At 36.7% G+C, this 17,620-nt stretch overlaps 1 protein-coding gene and 1 pseudogene across 21 annotated transcripts in view; one reads left to right on the forward strand and one right to left on the reverse strand.

Moving 5' to 3' along the window:
- The window catches only part of ZNF568 (zinc finger protein 568), an 87,697-nt gene that overhangs the window by 8,643 nt on the left and 61,434 nt on the right, over nucleotides 1-17,620 (forward strand). For 12 of the 21 annotated variants that reach the window (XM_040445664.1, XM_040445646.1, XM_040445663.1 and 9 more), the window contains one exon: nucleotides 6,282-6,296. The exons of 8 other annotated variants lie outside the window; for them this stretch is intronic. In XM_040445664.1, coding sequence (XP_040301598.1) covers nucleotides 6,282-6,296 — 15 coding nt within the window. Of the gene's footprint in view, nucleotides 1-6,281; nucleotides 6,297-12,571; nucleotides 12,602-17,620 lie in introns of those variants that run through there. One more of the 21 variants, XM_040445661.1, reaches the window with a different exon arrangement.
- Nucleotides 11,371-12,143, reverse strand: LOC121011378 (14-3-3 protein theta-like; annotated as a pseudogene).

The following is a 17,620-nucleotide window of genomic DNA, read 5'->3' on the forward strand; positions in this document are numbered from 1 at the left end:
TATTATGTTATAAACTTTACATAGCTTATTTCATGTAATCATTATCAGAAGCTTGTAAAGTAGATATTATTATTTTAGTTTTTACCAAGGAAGGAAGTAAAGCACAAAGGTTAAGAAGTTGGCATAACTTCATGTATGACGTGTATATTAAAGCCAGAATTCAAACCATACAACCTGACTCTAGGACCACACCATGATACTGTACAGACTGAAGCCCACTCATGAATGAAGGAATGCAATTGACTGTTCATATTATTTGTTCATTTTATATTAGTCTTTTTTCTACTTGATTTTAGGGAATTTTAAGAATGCCTGTTTTAGCATTAAGATTTATATAGATACCTTTGCCTAATCTATCACTTTTATGTTGTTTTGTATCTTTTGTTGTATAGACACTTTAAATTTGGATAGTTACATTTAGCATATTATAAATATGGGCCATATACAATAAGAATTCAGTCAATATACAGCATCAGTATTTAATAGTCCTTTCTTTCATGAATTGCCAATGTTGGTCTTTTCTAAGATAGCTTTTTTTTTTTTTTAAGTTTATTTATTTTGAGAGACAGTGCATGCAAGCAGGGGAGGGGCAGAGAGAGAAAGAGGGAGAGAGAGAATTCCAAGCAGGCTCTGTGCTGTCACCACAGAGCCCGACATGGGGCTCAATCCCATGAACTGTAAGATCATGACCTGAAATGAAATCAAGAGTTGGATGCTCAACCAACTGAGCCACCTAAGCACCCCATTCTAAGATAGCTTTCATAATGTTAGGTTATAGAGATAGTCTGTTTTCAAAAGAAAACAGACCATTTTTGCATGTAGACCAGTTGTTCCAACACCGTTGTTAAATAGATATTTCCTTTGTGATGCCACCTTTATCGTGTACATGCTTAATTGTTTCTAGGCTCTTTATTCTCTTTCTTTATTCTATTTGTCTACATCTATACCAGTACTATACTTCTGTGTGTGGGTGTGTTTACATTGTTTTAATTACCATAATTTTAAAATAACCCTGTTACATAGGCAAGGATTTCCCCATCTCCCACCACACACCACACATATGTTGTTCATAGTCTTTTAGAAATTTCTTAGCTACTTTGGAACCCCTGTGGTTCCACTTGAATTTTATTTATTTTTTATTTTTTTAAGTTTTTTTTTTAATGTTTTATTTATTTTTGAAAGAGAGAGAGAGCAAGTCGGGGACGAACAGAGACGGGACAGAGGACCAGAAGCAGGCTCCATGCTGACAGCACAGAGCCCAATCCACGGCTCAAACCCATAAACCCCCGTGCTACCACATTTATTTACTATAATTCTATATGCCTAGTCATGTAAAAAGAAAAAAATGTGAGATACAAATTGGGAAGGTGTGTGCAAAATTATGATATCTAGATGATACAGTTATGGACGTGGGCAGCTGAAGAGAAATAATAGAACTCAATCTCATATGGACACAAAATTAATTTATATAAAACCAATAGCATTCTATATATAAATCACAACCAGCTCAAAAATAAAATGGAAGAGGGGCACGTAGGTGGCTCAATCAGTTAAGCATCTGACTTGGTTTCAGCTCAGGTCATGATCTCACAGTTTGTGAGTCTGAGCTCTGCATCAGGCTCTATGCTGACAGTGTGGATCCTGCTTGGGATTCTCTCTCTCTCTCTCTCTCTCTCTCTCTCTCTCTCTCTCTCTCTCTCAATAAATAAAATAAATAAACTGAAAATAAATAAAATGGAAGATAGTAAAAGTAGAAAAAAAACCATAATGAAAAAAATATGGGAGAAAAAAACTTAAAATATTAATGTGGCCTAAAAGAGGATTTCAATACATTTTTAAAGCATATGTTTTGGATAAGATCCATCACTATTAAACCAATTTAATTTTAAATTAATCTTTAGACTTAGTAAAGATTCTAAATATTTTTCTTAGAATAAGGCAAGTCTATTCAAACTGAGTCTAGAATATATTTGAAAAGTAAGGATATAAAATAGCCAAGAAGAAATATGAAAAAATGTTGTGTGTCATGCTCTAAGTTCTTAAAGGAATATTTAATATTTGTGTAATCTTTTTTTTTTTGAGTTTTAAACTATTTACACTTTATTTTTTTTTCAATGTATGAAGTTTATTGTCAAATTGGTTTCCATACAACACCCAGTGCTCATCCCAAAAGGTGCCCTCCTCAATACCCATCACCCACCCTCTCCACCCTCCCACCCCCCATCAATCCTCAGTTTGTTCTCAGTTTTTAACAGTCTCTTATGCTTTGGCTCTCTCCCACTCTAACCTCTTTTTTTTTTTTCCTTCCCCTCCCCCATGGGTTTCTGTTAAGTTTCTCAAGATCCACATAAGAGTGAAACCATATGGTATCTGTCTTTCTCTGTATGGCTTATTTCACTTAGCATCACACTCTCCAGTTCCATCCACGTTGCTACAAAAGGCCATATTTCATTCTTTTCATTGCCACATAGTATTCCATTGTTGGTGGGAATGCAAATTGGTGCAGCCGCTCTGGAAAGCAGTGTGGAGGTTCCTCAGAAAATTAAAAATAGACCTACCCTATGACCCAGCAATAGCACTGCTAGGAATTTACCCAAGGGATACAGGAGTACTGAGGCATAGGGGCACTTGTACCCCAATGTTTATAGCAGCACTCTCAACAATAGCCAAATTGTGGAAAGAGCCTAAATGTCCATCAACTGATGAATGGATAAAGAAATTGTGTAATCTTTAAAAAAATTTTTTTTTAACATTTATTTTTGAGAGACAGAAAGAGACAGAGCATGAGCAGGGGAGGGGCAGAGAGAGACAGGGAGACACAGAATCCGAAGCAGGCTCCAGGCTCTGAGCTGTCAGCACAGAGCCCGATGCGGGGCTTGAACCCACAAACTGTGAGATCATGACCTGAGTTGAAGTCAGATGCTTAACCAACTGAGCCACCCAGGCGCCCTGTTCTGTAATCTTTTTAAAGTTTATTTATTGGGGCACCTGGATGGCTCAGTTGGTTGGGCGTTAAAACAATAAGCGTTAAAAAAATATAACTAATCAATTAATTAAAGTTTATTTACTTTGAGAGAGAGAGAGAGTGAGCATGAGGTGGGGAGAGCAGAGAGAGAGGGAGAGAAAGAGAATCCCAAGAAGTATCCATGCTGTCAGTGCATAGCCCAACTTGGGACTTGAACTCACAAACCACGAGATCATGACCTGAGCCAAAATCAAGAGTCGCACGTTTGACTGAGCCACCCAGGTATCCCTAATATTTGTGTAACTTTAGGAAAACATAATTTTTTAGAAAAAGTTGCCAGCATCATATATACTACAGAAGTGACATGCAATTGCCTTTATGCCTTTATTGTAAACTTTGTCATTTTTTAAAAAGATTTGTCCTATTAAGTATCTTTAAAATGGAGAGGAAAGTGCTGTGGTACCAGCAAGAACTTTGGAGATGTTAAATCTTGTTGCCAGGGCTATGGGGATACCCATCTTTTTTTTTTTTTTTTTTTTTTTTTTTTTGACAGGAAAAGGAATAAAACTTAATGACACAAAATTTGTGGGATTTTTTTGTTTGTTTTTGTTTTGTTTTTTGAGGGAGAGAGAGTCTGAGAGAGACTCAGGGAGGGGCAGAGGGACAGGAACAGAGAATCTTAAGCAGGCTCCACACTGGGCTCTATCTCACTGCTGTGAGATCATGACCTGAGCCGAAATCAAGAGTTGGACGCTTAACCAGACTAAACCACCCGTGTCCCATGACACAAACTTTGAATTTATGTTTTTTAAGGTTCAATCTCTTTGTTCCTTGCTACTAATATGGCATTTTTAACATATATATGTAAAGAGAGTTGACATCTTAGGAAAGTAGACTATTTTAAAGCACTGACTCATCTTTTTATACAGTCAGAAATTAACCCATATTTATTTCAAGGTCTTTTGTTACTTGTTTTATGTTTTTTCAGGAGTGTGATCTTCATTTGTTTTTTTTTCCTCTGTGAGATTTATGCTCATTTACTAGATTTAGTGGAAAAGATGTTTTGATGCTAATTTATTAGAACTCATGAAAAATGCATTTTCTCTTTTGTTGTTTTTCCTTATCTTTGTTAAACTTTATATTCCTTAGGGATTATATATTCCTAAAACATTTATTGAATGATTACTGGGTCCCATGCTTAGTTCTGAGTGCTTCTCATTTTTTGTCTCCTTTAGTTCTTACGTCAACCTGTTGAGGAAAATGACACTTTACAGATGAGGAAACTGAGACTCAAATTTGGCTATTGTTGAGGTCACACAATTAGTAAATTTTGAAGCCAGTAAATTTTGATGTCAGACTCTACAGCCTCACTGTTAACCAGGAAAAATGTCTAAATCGAGCTCTACTTTGAGAACCTAGTACTTTGAAAATTTTTTCCATTTAGGTATGTGTTAATTAGATATCTATTCTGCTTTTCTGCTTCTGTTATCATGCTTGGCATCTGTAGGTTGACTATGTGGGTTTGGGGCTCTGCTTTGGGATGCAGGTCAACTGGTCTTGCCAGATCACTAAAGTACATGAACGAAGTCAAGTGAAGAGCTTGCCCCAGGAAACTGCTGCCCTTTCACCTGAATGAATACATGAGGAGCAGACTTGAGGCTACCCAACAGCTCAAGTCGAGGCTGTGAATTGTCTTTTCACTTTCTTGATGATGGCCTTGAAAGCACAAAATTTTTATATTTATCTAATGTCCATTTTTCCCCCTTTTGTTGCTTATGCTTTTGGTGTCATATCAAAAAATCCATTGCCTAATTCAAGATTACAATTAACACCCATTAACATTGTCATAATATCTCTATTTTTATTTCAGCTCCTTCAATTCTTTTTCATTTGTGCCTTTGGTTTTACTTTGTATCGTGTATACAATACATTGAGTATAGTGTTTAGATTAAATCTTCATTCTCCATCTCCATATTTGTCATCATCTTACAAAATTGAGTATAGTTTTTAGATTAGATCCATTCTCCATCCTCCATATTTGTCATCCTCTTTCAACATTTTCATCTCTTTGTTATTTTACTTTGCATCCTAGGAAAGCTTCTTAGTTCTCATGTCCATGGTCACATTGACAGCTCTGTCCTTTATACCCTCCAATATCTATTAAAAAATATTTTTCATCTCCTGGGTATTTTAATTCTGTAGTTGAATCTCTGTTATGTTGGCATTCCTTGATCTTGCCCATTTCCTTTTTCATCTCATCCCTGTTTTACGTTTCAGCCAGATCTCTCCTTCAGCATAGAGCTTCCCTCCTCTCTCCAAACACACCTCCCTGTATTCACCAACCTGGAAGCTCCTACACCTATGTTTTCTTCTAAAAGTTGTATAGTTTTAATTCTTAGCTTTAGGTCTTTGATTCACTTGGAGTTAATTTTTGTACCTGGTATGAGGTAGGGATTCAACTTCACTGTTTTGCATTTAGATAATCTGGTTGCTCCAGCACACGTGTTGAAAAGACTATTCTTTTCCCCAGTGAATTGTCTTGGCACCTTTGCCTAAAATCACTAAAATGTGAGGGTTCATTTCTGAAATCTCTGCTTTATTCACATTGATCTCATATGTCTATACTTATGCTAGTACCGTAACTGTCTTGATTATTGTAGCTTTATATTATGTTTGAAATTGGGAAGTGTTGAGTCCTCCAGGTTTGTTTTTTTTTTCTTTTTCATGATTGTTTTGACTGTTCTGTGTCCCTTGCATTTTTATAAGAATTTTATTAGGATCACCTTCGCCATTTCTGTAAAAAAAAAAAAAAAAGGCAACTGGTATTTTGATAGGGACTCCATTGAATTTGTAGATCAGTTTGAGGTGTATTGTCATCTAATATTGTTTTACAATCCGTGCACATGGGGTGTTTTTCTTTTTTTTAGGTCTTTAAAATGTCTTTCAATAATATTTTATAATTTTCAGAATGTAAGTTTGACAAGTATTTGTTAAATTTGTCCTTAAGTATTTTATTCTTTTTGATGCTATTGTAAATGAGATTGTTTTCTTAATTTTATTTTTTGTTTATTATTTTGAGACAAAGGGAGAGAGTGCAAGCACATGAGCAGTGGAGGGGCAGAGAGAGAGAGAGAGGGAAAGAGAGGGAGAGAGGGAGAATCCCAAGTAGGCTCCCCACTGTCAGCATGAATTCCAATACGGGACTCGAAATGACAAAGCATGAAATCACAACCTGAGCCGAGATCAAGAGTCAGACGCTTAATTGACTGGACCACTCAGATGCCCCTTTATTTCATTTTTGGATGTTCTCTACAAGTGTCTAGAAATACAGGTGAGGTTTTTGTGTTGATCTTATATCCTGCAAACTCGCTGAGTTGTTTATTAGTTCTAATAGAATTGTCGTGGATTCCTTAGATTTTCTATATACAAAATTATGCCATATGAAAATAGTTTTATTTTTTCCTGTCTAATCTGGATGCCTTTTATTTCATTTTCTTGCCTGATTACTCTGTCTAAAACATTCATCACAATGTTGAATAAAAGTGTACATCCTTGTCTTGCTCCTGACCTTAACAGGAAAGCATTTAGTCTATTACCATTTATTGTTAGTTGTAGATTTTCTGTAGATGCTTTATATAGAATTGAGGAAGTTTCCCTTTTTTGCTAGTTTGTTGAGTGTTTTTATCATGAAAAGATGTTGGAGGTTTTTTTTTTTCATGTTTATTTATTTTTGAGAGAGAGAGCACAAGCAGGGGAGGAGCAGAGAGAGAGAGAGAGATAGAGAGAGAGACAGAGAGAGAGAGACAGAATCTGAAGCAGACTCCTGGCTCTGAACTATCAGCACAGAGACCAATGCAGGGCTCAAACCCACGAACTATGAGATAGTGACCTGAGATGAAGTCCGACGCTCAATGGACTGAGCCACCCAAGTGCCCCCAAATTTTGGGTTTTGTTAAGTGCTTTTTCTGCATCTGTTGAGATGATCATGTGGTTTTTGTTCTTTATTCCGTTGATACCATGTATTTCATTAATTGACTTTCAGGTGTTAAACCAATATTGCATTCCTGGGATAAATCCTTCATAATCATTTTTATATATTTTTGTCTGTTTTTAAAAAAAAAATCATGTTTATTTATTTTTGAGAGAGAGAGAGAGCATGAGCAGGAAGGGACAGAGAGAGAGGGAGACAGAGAGTCCGAAGCAGGCTCCAGGCTTTGAGCTGTCAGCACAGAGCCCGATGTAGGGCTCAAACCCACGAACTGTGAGATCATGACCTAAGCCAAAGTCGGACACTTAACTGACTGAGCCACCCAGTCACCTCTATTTGTTTTTAAAGAGCAGTTTTTGGTTCATAGCAAAGTTGTAAGTATAGAGATTTCCCATATACTCCTTGTCCCCATGCATGTACAGCCTGCATGACAGAATATTATCAATATTCTCCACCAGAATGGTTGGTACATTTATTACAATTTGTGGACCTATATTCCCCAAACCTATAGTTTACATTGGGGTTCACTCTTGATTTTGTGCAGTTGATGGAATTAGACAAGTTTATAATGGCATGTACTCATCATTATAGTATCATACAGAGTATTTTCACTGACTTAAAAATCCTCTGTTTTGGGGCGCCTGGGTGGCGCAGTCGGTTAAGCGTCCGACTTCAGCCAGGTCACGCTCTCGCGGTCCGTGAGTTCGAGCCCCGCGTCGGGCTCTGGGCTGATGGCTCAGAGCCTGGAGCCTGTTTCCAATTCTGTGTCTCCCTCTCTCTCTGCCCCTCCCCCGTTTATGCTCTGTCTCTCTCTGTCCAAAAATAAATAAACGTTGAAAAAAAAATTTAAAAAAAAATCCTCTGTTTTCTATTCATTGCTCGTCTCTCCTCCACCAACTGCTGGCAATCAATGATCTTTTTACTGTCTCCATAGTAGTTTTGCCTGTTTCAGAACATCACATAGTTAGAATCATACAGTATATAGCCTTTTCAGATCAGCTTCCTTCACTTAGTAATATGCATTATAAGGTTCCTCCCTGTCTTTTCATGGCTTGATAGCTCATTTCTTTTTAGTGCTGAATGATATTCCATTATCTGAATATACCACTGTTTATTTATCCATTCACCTACTAAAGGACATTTTGGTTTCTTTTAAGTTTGGTAATTCTGAATAAAGCTGCTATAAACATCTGTGTTCCCAGGGCGCCTAGGTGGCTCAGTTGGTTAAGCATCCAACTCTTGATCTTAGCTCAGGTCTGACAGTGTCTACCCTTTTTTTTATTATTATTATTGTTTAATCCATTTACTACTAATGTTAACACTAAAATTGTTGGATTTATGTTTTCTATGTTCGTGTCTTTTTTGTTTCTCCTTTACTGCTTATTTTTTCCCTTAAGTAAATGTTTTCTACTATAAAATTTTAACTTTTTAAATTATTTTTGACTATATTTTTCTCTGTGCTTGTTCTAGGGCCTATCATATACATTTTAACTTACAAGAATCTTCAAGTTTATGCTAAATTCCAGTAAGATATAGAGACATTACTCTAGCTCTATTCTCTCTTCTGTTTTCTGTATTATTATTGTTACGTGTATTACATCCATGTTAAAAACCCAATGCATTTCATATTATGTCTTTTTTTTTAATGTTTATTTATTTTAAGAGAAAGAGAGTGAGCAGGGTAGGGGCAGAGAGAGAGAGAATCCCAAGTCCATGCTGTCATGCTGTCAGCACAGAGCCTGACACAGAACTCAATCCCATGAACTGTGAGATCATGACCTGAGCTGAAATCAAGAGTTGGATCCTACCCAGGTGTCCCATTCTAGTTTTCATCATTTGTTCATATGGGTTGGAGTTCCCAACGGGTGTCATTTGCCTTACTCCAGTATAACTTTGCTTTCAAGATTTTCTCTTTGTCCCTGGCCTTCAGCATTTTTGCTATGATTTATCTGGATGTGTGTGTGTATGTGTATGTTTTTACTTGGAGCTCATTTAGTTTCTTGGATTCATAGAGTATTTTTCATCAAATTTGGATACTGTTCAGCTATTTCTTGGCATGTTTTTTAATACCTTTATCTTTTTCTTGTCCTTTTAGTACTTTTACCATGTGTATATTGGTATACTTGATGTATATATTTGATAGTGTACTTGATGTCCCACATTTCTCTGAGGTTCCGTTTATTTTTCTTCATACTTTCTCCTGTTTGGTCCTCAGATTGTGTAATCTTGTTTTAGTCTACAAGTTTGCTAATTCTTCATTTTGCCAATTTAGATCTTGTCTAGTGAATTTCTCACTTCGGTTATTGTACTTTTTAATTTCAGAATTTGGCTCCTTTTATAACTCTGTCTCTTTATTCATCTGTTTCTGATGAGACATTCTCACTGTACTATCCTTTTTTTTTTTTTTAAGTTTTTGTTTTAATCACCTGGTACTCATCATGACAAGTGTACTCCTTAATTCCCATCACCCATTTTACCCATCCTCTACCTACCTTCCCTCTGGTAACCATCAGTTTGTTCTCTATAGTTAAGAGTCTATTTCTTGGTTTGCACTCTCTCTCTTTGTTTTTTCTCTTTGCTCATTTTATTCCTTAAATTCCACATATGACTGAAATCATACGGTATTTGTCTTTCTCTGACTGAATTATCTCACTTAGCATTATACTTTCTAGACCATCCATGTTATGGCAAGATTTCATTCTTTTTTATAACTAAATTACATTCCAGCATATGTGTGTGTGTGTGTGTGTGTGTGTGTGTGTGTGTGTGTGTGTGTGTATACACACACACACACACGTATATATGCATGCGTATGTGTGTGTGTATACATGCTGCCATGTCTTGGCTATCATAAACAATGCTGCAATAAACATAGGGGTGCATGTATCTCTTTGCTTTTTGTTTTGTTTTTTTGTTTATTTTTAAGTAGGCTTCACACCCAGTGCAGAGACCAGTGCGGGGCTGAAACTCATGACCCTGAGATCAAGACCTGAGCTGAGATCAAGACTCAAATGCTTAACTGACTAAGCCACTCAGGTGCCCCAGAGGTGCATGTATCCCTTTGAATTAGCATTTTTGTGTTCTTTGGGTAAATACCCAATTGTTTAATTGCTGGATTGTAGGACAGTTTGATTTTTAACTTTTTGAGGAACTTCCATACTGTTTTCCAGAGTGGCCACACCAGTTTGCATTCCCACTAATAGTGTAAGAGGGTTCTCCTATCTCTACATCCTCACCAACACCAGTGGTTTCTTGTGTTGTTGATTTTAGCCATTTTGACAAGTGTGTGGTGATCTTTCTTTGTAGTCTTTTCATTGTAGTCTCCTGCCCATTTTTTAATTGGATTATTTGGTTTTGGGGTATTGAGTTTTATGTTTTTTATATATTTTAGATACTAACCCTTTATCAGAGATGTTATTTGCAAATATATTTTCACATTCCATGGGTTGCCTTTTAGTTCTGTTGATAGTTTCCTTTGCTGTACAGAAGCTTTTTATGTGGCTGTAGTCCCAATACTTTTATTTTTGCTTTTTTTTTTTTTTTGGAGGTGTAGGTGAATTTTTCTTGGGCAGTTGTCAACTTGAACAGCAACAAATGAAAATTGAAGGAAACTTCTTGTTGTCACAGCTAGACAAGTCCTCCATCATATATGATAAGGGAGGCATTTCAATTTGTGACCCCGAGCACAGAAATGCCAAATACTAATCTAATACTAACTTCTGGATTGTCTAATCTAATACTTCTGGATTCCTACCGAAAACAAGTACATTAAGAGTGTGGAAAAGTTGCTTACTGAAAGGAAACCCCTGAAGGAGAGTAAGGGAGGGAAAGTAGAAATTAAGTTATGTAGAACACTTATAAAGTGTAATGAACTACATTTTCTTTTTTTTTTTTTTTTAAGTATATTTCTTTAGAGAGAGACAGAGACAGTAAGAGTGAGAGAGGAGCAGAGAGAGGGAGAAAGAAAGAACCTCAGGCAGGCTCTGCACTGTCAGTTCAGAGCCTGACGTAGGGCTCAAATTCACGATCCATGAAATCATTACCTGAGTGGAAACCAAGAATCGGATGCTTAACTGACTGAGCCACCCAGGCGCCCAGCATCTTCATATCTTCATAGTAATATAAAAGACAGTCACTTGCAGAACTGGTTTGGATTACTTAAATACCAAATACATTTTTAGTCCTCTACATAAGTGTTTGAGTGTTATCAATGTTTATATGAAATGAACCTATTAATACTTTTCTACAGCAGTAACTGCACAGCAAGAACACCAAGACAAACACAATCAAGGAATGGAGTTTTCCCAAAGCTGCAGTGTGAAAAGACTATAAACAGTTGATTCCATACACATGAATGGGTTTCTTTGCTGTAGGAAATCCAAATAGAATAAGGAATGGAGATGAGTAAAAAGGTTTCTTGTAGGGAAGAAGGATGACACCTTATATGCTTTTAGTTTTCTGCCCCTTCTGCCATATCACATTCTTCTACTACACTGTCTGATGTCCATAAGGTTAGGTTGTCTCTATTAACATGCCTCAACTGCATGATGAGGGTGTTGTCTCTGTATGAATCTTCATTCAGTGTATCAAGTTCTGCAGTGTCCTCAAGCAGTTTTAGCCAGTGTGCAGGAAAGGTCTGGGTTAGTAAATATCTCATAGTAAAATACAGAAAAGTTAAGAGCCAGCCCGAGGTGGATTGGGTATAGGCTGCATCTCTTTCTTGCTTATATCAAAAGCCTCTTGGTAAGCTCCTTGGGAATTATCGATAATTTGTTTTCCATAAACACCATATGCAACTTCAGCAAGATACCTGAAGTAATCTCCCTTCATTTTCTGATAGGAGACCTTACTTTTTATAATTAGTTGCATAGGCTGTTAAATAGTTATCCAACAATTCTAGCACCATGGTGCGGATGGACTCAGTTTAGACTCCACTTTCCCCTGGTAGTCCTTAATCAACTGCAACTTCTTGTCTGAGGTGTCAGTTTTCTGGTCACTGCTCCAGATGACCCTCCACATGGACCTGCAGCCCTGACCATGTTCTCATAGGACACTGAGAGCAGGTTGTGTTCCTTGTTGCACAGCTCAGCACCCTGCTCAGTCATGGCCTTCATGCAGATGGCTATGTCACTGTAGTGTTTGGCCTGCCCAGCCCAGCTTCACCTTCTGGATGATTTACAACTTCTCCATGGGGGCCAGGAGAGGAGAGTGAGGGCAAGTACCAACGAGATCAACAGGAGGTATGGGGAGGGCCTTCATATCTCCACCGCTGGGGCACAAGTCTATTTTTGTTTTTGTTTCCTTTGCCTCAGGGACCTGTAGAGAAAAAAATTGCTACAGCTGATATCAGAGAAATTAGTGCCTGTGCTGTCTTTTAAGATTTTATGTTTTCAGGTCTCCCATTTAGATCTTTAATCCATTCTTTTTTTTTTTAATGTTTTATTTATTTTTGAGAGAGAGAGAGAGAGAGAGAGAGAGAGAGAGAGAGAGAAAGCTAAGGAGGGGCACAGAGAGAGGAAGACACAGAATCTGAAGCAGGCTTCAGGATCTGAGCTGTCGGCACAGAGCCTGACGTGGGACTCGAACTCACGAACCGTGAGATCGTGACCTGAGCCGAAGCCAGACACTTAACTGACTGAGCCACCCAGGTGCCCAATCTTTAATCCATTCTGAATTTATTTTTCTACATAATGTAAAAAACTGTTCCACTTTTGTTCTTTTGATGTTGCTGTCCAGTTTTCCCAGCACCATTCATTGAGGAGACTATCTTTTTCCCATTGGATATTCTTTCCTGCTTTGTCACCAAGATTAATTGACCATATAAATGTAGGTTTATTTCTAGATTTTCTATTCTGTTCTATTGATCTATGCCTGTTTTTGTGCCATACCATATTGTTTTGACTTCTATAGCTTTGTAATATAACTTGAAGGCTGGAATTGTAATACCTCCAGCTTTTCTTCTTTTCTTTTTTCTTTGTTTTTAAATTTTTTTTAAAGTTTTAAAAATGTATTCAGTTAGAGCGTGTGTGTGCAAGTGGGGGAGGGGCAGAGAGAGAAGGGTAGAGAGAATCCCAAGCAGGCTCCACACCCTCAGCTCAAAGCCTGACATGGGGCTCGAACCCACAGACCGTGAGATCATGACCTGAGCCAAAGTCAGATACTCAACTGAGCCACCCAGGTGCCCGTTTGTAAGTTTTTATTTTAAGTAATCTCTACACCCAGCGTGGGGCTTGAACCCATGATGCCCCCAAGATCAAGAGTTGCATGCTCTTATGACTGAGCCAAGTAAGCATCCCTGCTTTTCTTTCTCAAGATTGCTTTTGACTATTCAGGGTCTCTTGTGGTTCCATACAAATTTTAGGATTGTTTGGTCTAGTTATGTGAAAAATGCTGAGGGGTAGTTTGATAGGGATTGGATTAAACGTGTATGATGCTTTGGGTAGAATAGACATTTATGTTTTATATTTATTGTTTTTTAACAATCTCTACACCCAACGTGGGGCTTGAATTCATGACCCCAAGATCAAGAGTCATAAGCTGTTTGGACTCTGCCAGCCAGGTGCCTGGGTAGCATAGACATTTGAACAGTATTTGTTCTTCCTGTCCATTAGCATGGAATGTCTTTGCATTTCTTTTGTCATTTTCATTTTCTTTCATTTGTATTTTATAGTTTTCAGAGTGCAGATCTTTTATCTTTTGGTTAGATTTATTCCTAGTATTTTATTATTTTTTGTGCAATTGTAAATGGGATTGTTTTCTTAATTTATCTTTTTGCTACTTCATTATTGATGTATAGAAATGCAAGATTTCTATAGATTGATTTTGTATCCTGTGACTTTACTGAATTCATTGATCAGATCTAGCAATTTTTTTGTACAGTCTTTCAGGTTTTCTATATAGTATCACATCATCTGCAAATAGTGCAAATTTTACTTTTTCCATACCGATTTGGATGCCTTTTATTTCCTTTTGTTGTCTGATTGTTGTGGCTTGGACTTCCAGTACCATGTTGAATAAAAGTGGTGAGAGTGGATAACCTTGTCTTGTTCCTAACCTTAGGGGAAATGTTCTCAATTTTTCCCTATTGAAGATGATATTAGCTGTGGATTTTTTGTATATGGACTTTACTATGTTAAGGTATGTTCCCTCTAAACCTACTTTGTTGAAGGTTTGTATCATAAATGGGTGTTGTACTTTGTCAAGTGTTTTTTCTGCTCTAGTGAAATGATCTTATGTTTCTTATCCTTCCTCTTATTGATGTGATGTATGACATTGATTGATTTGAGAATTTTGAACCACAGTTGCATCCCAGGAATAAATCCCACTTGATCATGATAAATTATTTTTTTAATGACGATTTTTGTATCTATGTTCATCAAAGATATTGGCTTGTAGTTCTCAGTTTTTCTGGTGTCTTTATCTGGTTTTGATATCAGGGTCATGCTGGCCCCGTAGAATGAATTTGGAAATTTTCCTTTCTTCTAGTTTTTAGAATAGTTTGAGAAGAATAGGTATTAATTCTCCTTTAAATCTTTGCTAGAATTCACCTTTGAAGTCATGTGGTCCTGCACTTTTGTTTGTTGGGAGTTTTTTGATTACTGATTCAACTTCATTGATGGTAATTGGTCTGTTCAAATTTTCTATTTCTTCCTGTTTCAGCTTTGGTAGGTTATACATTTCTAGGGATTTATCCATCTCTTCTAGGTTATTCAATTTGTTGGCATATAGTTTTTCATAATATTCTCTTATAATTGTATTTCTATGGTGTTTGTTGTTATTTATCCTCTCTTGTTTGTGATTTTACTTATTTGGATCCTTTCTCTTTTTTTTTTTTCTGTTAAATCTGGCTAGCGGTTTATTAATTTTACTGATTTTTTGCAAAGAACTAGCTCTTGGGTTCACTGATATGTTCTGGTTTTTTTTAGTATCTATATCATTTATTTCTGCTCTAATCTTTATAATTTCCTTCCTTCTGCTGGTTTAGGTTTTATTTGTTGTTCTTTTGGTAGACCCTTTAAGTGTAAGTTTAGACTGTTTCAGATTTTTCTTGCTTCAGTTTACTGCTATAAACTTCTTTCTTAGAAGCCACTTTTGCTGCATCCCAAAAGTTTTGAACCATTGTGTTTGTATTTTCATTTGTTTTCATGTGCTTTTTAATTTTTCTTTTATTTCCTAGTTGACCCATTCATTGTTTAGTAGCATGTTATTTGACTTCCATGTATTTGTGGTCTTTCCAGATTTTTTTCTTGTGGTAGACTTCTAGTTTCATAGCATTGTGGTCAGAAAAGATGGATGGTATGGCTTTGATCTTTTTGAATCTTTTTGAGGATTGTTTTGTGTCCTAATATGTGATCTATTTGGAGAGTATTTCATATGCAGTTGGAAAGAATGTGTAGGGGTGCCTGGGTGGCTCAGCTGGTTAAGCGTTTGACTCTTGGTTTTGGCCTAGGTCATGATCTCATGGTTCATGAGTTTGAGCCCTATATCAGGCTTTACACTGACAGTGCAGAACCTACGTGGGATTCTCTTTCTCTCCCTCTCTCTGCCCCTCCCACATCTCTTTCTCTCAAAATGTGTATTCTGGTGTTTTTAGAAAGGAATGTTCTGAATATATCTGTTAAATCCATCTGGTCCAATGTGTCATGCAGAACCATTGCTTCCTTGTTGATTTTCTGTGTAGATGATCTGTCCATTCATGTAAGTGGGGTGTTAGAGTCCCCTGTTATTATTGTATTATTATCAATTAGTACCTTTATATTTGTTATTAACTGTTTTATGTCTCGGTGCTCCCATGTTGGCTGCATAAATATTTACAATTGTTATATCTTCTTGTTGGATTGTCCCCTTTATTGTTATATAGTATCCTTTTTTGTCTTTTATTACAGTCTTTGTTTTAAAGTCTAGTTTTTGCATTATAAGTATCACTACTCTGGTTTTCTTTTGACATCCATTTGCATGATAAATATTTTTGCATCCCCTTATTTCCAATCTGCAAGTGTCTTTAGGTCTAAAATGAGTCTCTGGGCATGTGGTTGGCTCAGTTAATTAAGTGTCTGATTTCAACTCAGGTCATGATCTCACAGTTCATGGGTTCAAGCCCTGCATCAGGCTCTATGCTGACAGCTCAGAACCTGGAGCCTGCTTCAAATTCTGTGTCTCCCTCTCTCTCTGCTCCTTCCCCGCTTGTGCTCTCTCTCTCTCTCTCAAAAATAAATATTAAGAAATAAATGAATCTCTTATAGGTAGCATATAGATGGGTCTTGTTTTTTTTTTTTTTTTTTTTTTTAAATCCATTCTGTCACCTTGTGTCTTTTGACTGGAGCATTTAGTCCATTTACATTCAAAGTAATTATTGAAAGATATGTATGTATTGACATTTTATCCCTTGTTTTGTGGTTGTTTCTGAAGATTTTCTCTGGTGCTTTCTTGTCTTTCATGGTTTGCTGGGGTTTTTTACTGATATATTAGGTTTTCTTTTTTCTTTACATATTCTTTACATATTTATTAGTGGTTTTTGATTTGTGGTTACCGTTAGATTTGTATATAATGTCTTCTGCATGTAGCAGTCTGTATTACATTGAAGGTCATTTAAGTTTGAATTCATTCTTTATTCCTCTCCTTCCCATGTTTTAGATATATGGTAGTCATATTTTACAAACTTTTATTTTGTGAGTTCCTTGACTAATTTTTTATAGAAACATTCACTTTTACTGCTTTTGTGTTTCCTATCTTCATATTGTCATTTTTGGTCTTTCCTTTCTACTCAGAGTCCCCTTTAATATTTATTTCTTCCAGGGCTTGTTTAGGAGTCATGAATTCCTTTAGTTTTTGTTTGTCTGGGAAACTCTCTCTCTCCTATTCTGAATGATAGCTTTTCTGGATAGAGTATTCTTGGCTGCATCCATTCAACACTTTGAATATGTCATGCCACTCCTTTCTGGCTTGGAAAGTTTCTACTGAAAAATCCACTGATAGCTTTATGGGGTTTCCTTTCTATTTAACTATCTTCTTTTGTCTTGCTGCTTTTAATATTTTTTCTTTCTTACTATATTTTGCCAATATAATTACAATGTGTGTTGGTGTGGATCTGCTTTTGTTGATTTTGTTGGAGGTTCCCTGTACCTCCTGAATCTGGATCTCTGTTTCCTTCCCCACATTAGAAAAGTTTTCACCTATTGTTTCTTTAAATAAATTCTCTGCCCCCTTTCCTCTCTCTTCTTCTTCTGGAACTTGTATGATACAAGTGTTACTAAGTTTGATGGGGTCACTGCATTCCCTAAATGTGTTCTCAGTTTGCTTAATTCTTTTTTTCCTCTTTTGTTCAGCTTGATTACTTTCCATTATTCTATCTTCTAGGTCATCAGTTTGTTCCTCTGCATTATCCACCCTGCTGTTCATCCCACCAAGTGTGTTTCTCATTTTGTTTACTGAGCCCTTTATGTCTGCTCTATTATTCCTTATCTCTGTATTAATAGTCTCACTGATGGTCTTCACTCCTGGTCAGATCCAGTGAGTATTGTTATGATCATTGCTTTAAATTCTCCGTCAGGCATGTTACTTATATCTGTTTGCTTAGATCTCCAGCCATGGCCTTGTCCTGTTCTTTCATTTGGGACAAATTTCTCTTCTCTTCTCTTCTCTTCTCTTCTCTTCTCTTCTCTTCTCTT

This window comes from Herpailurus yagouaroundi, unplaced genomic scaffold (assembly GCF_014898765.1).
Source record: "Herpailurus yagouaroundi ecotype Mexico unplaced genomic scaffold, PumYag 194, whole genome shotgun sequence".
NCBI classification, from domain to species: domain Eukaryota; kingdom Metazoa; phylum Chordata; class Mammalia; order Carnivora; family Felidae; genus Herpailurus; species Herpailurus yagouaroundi.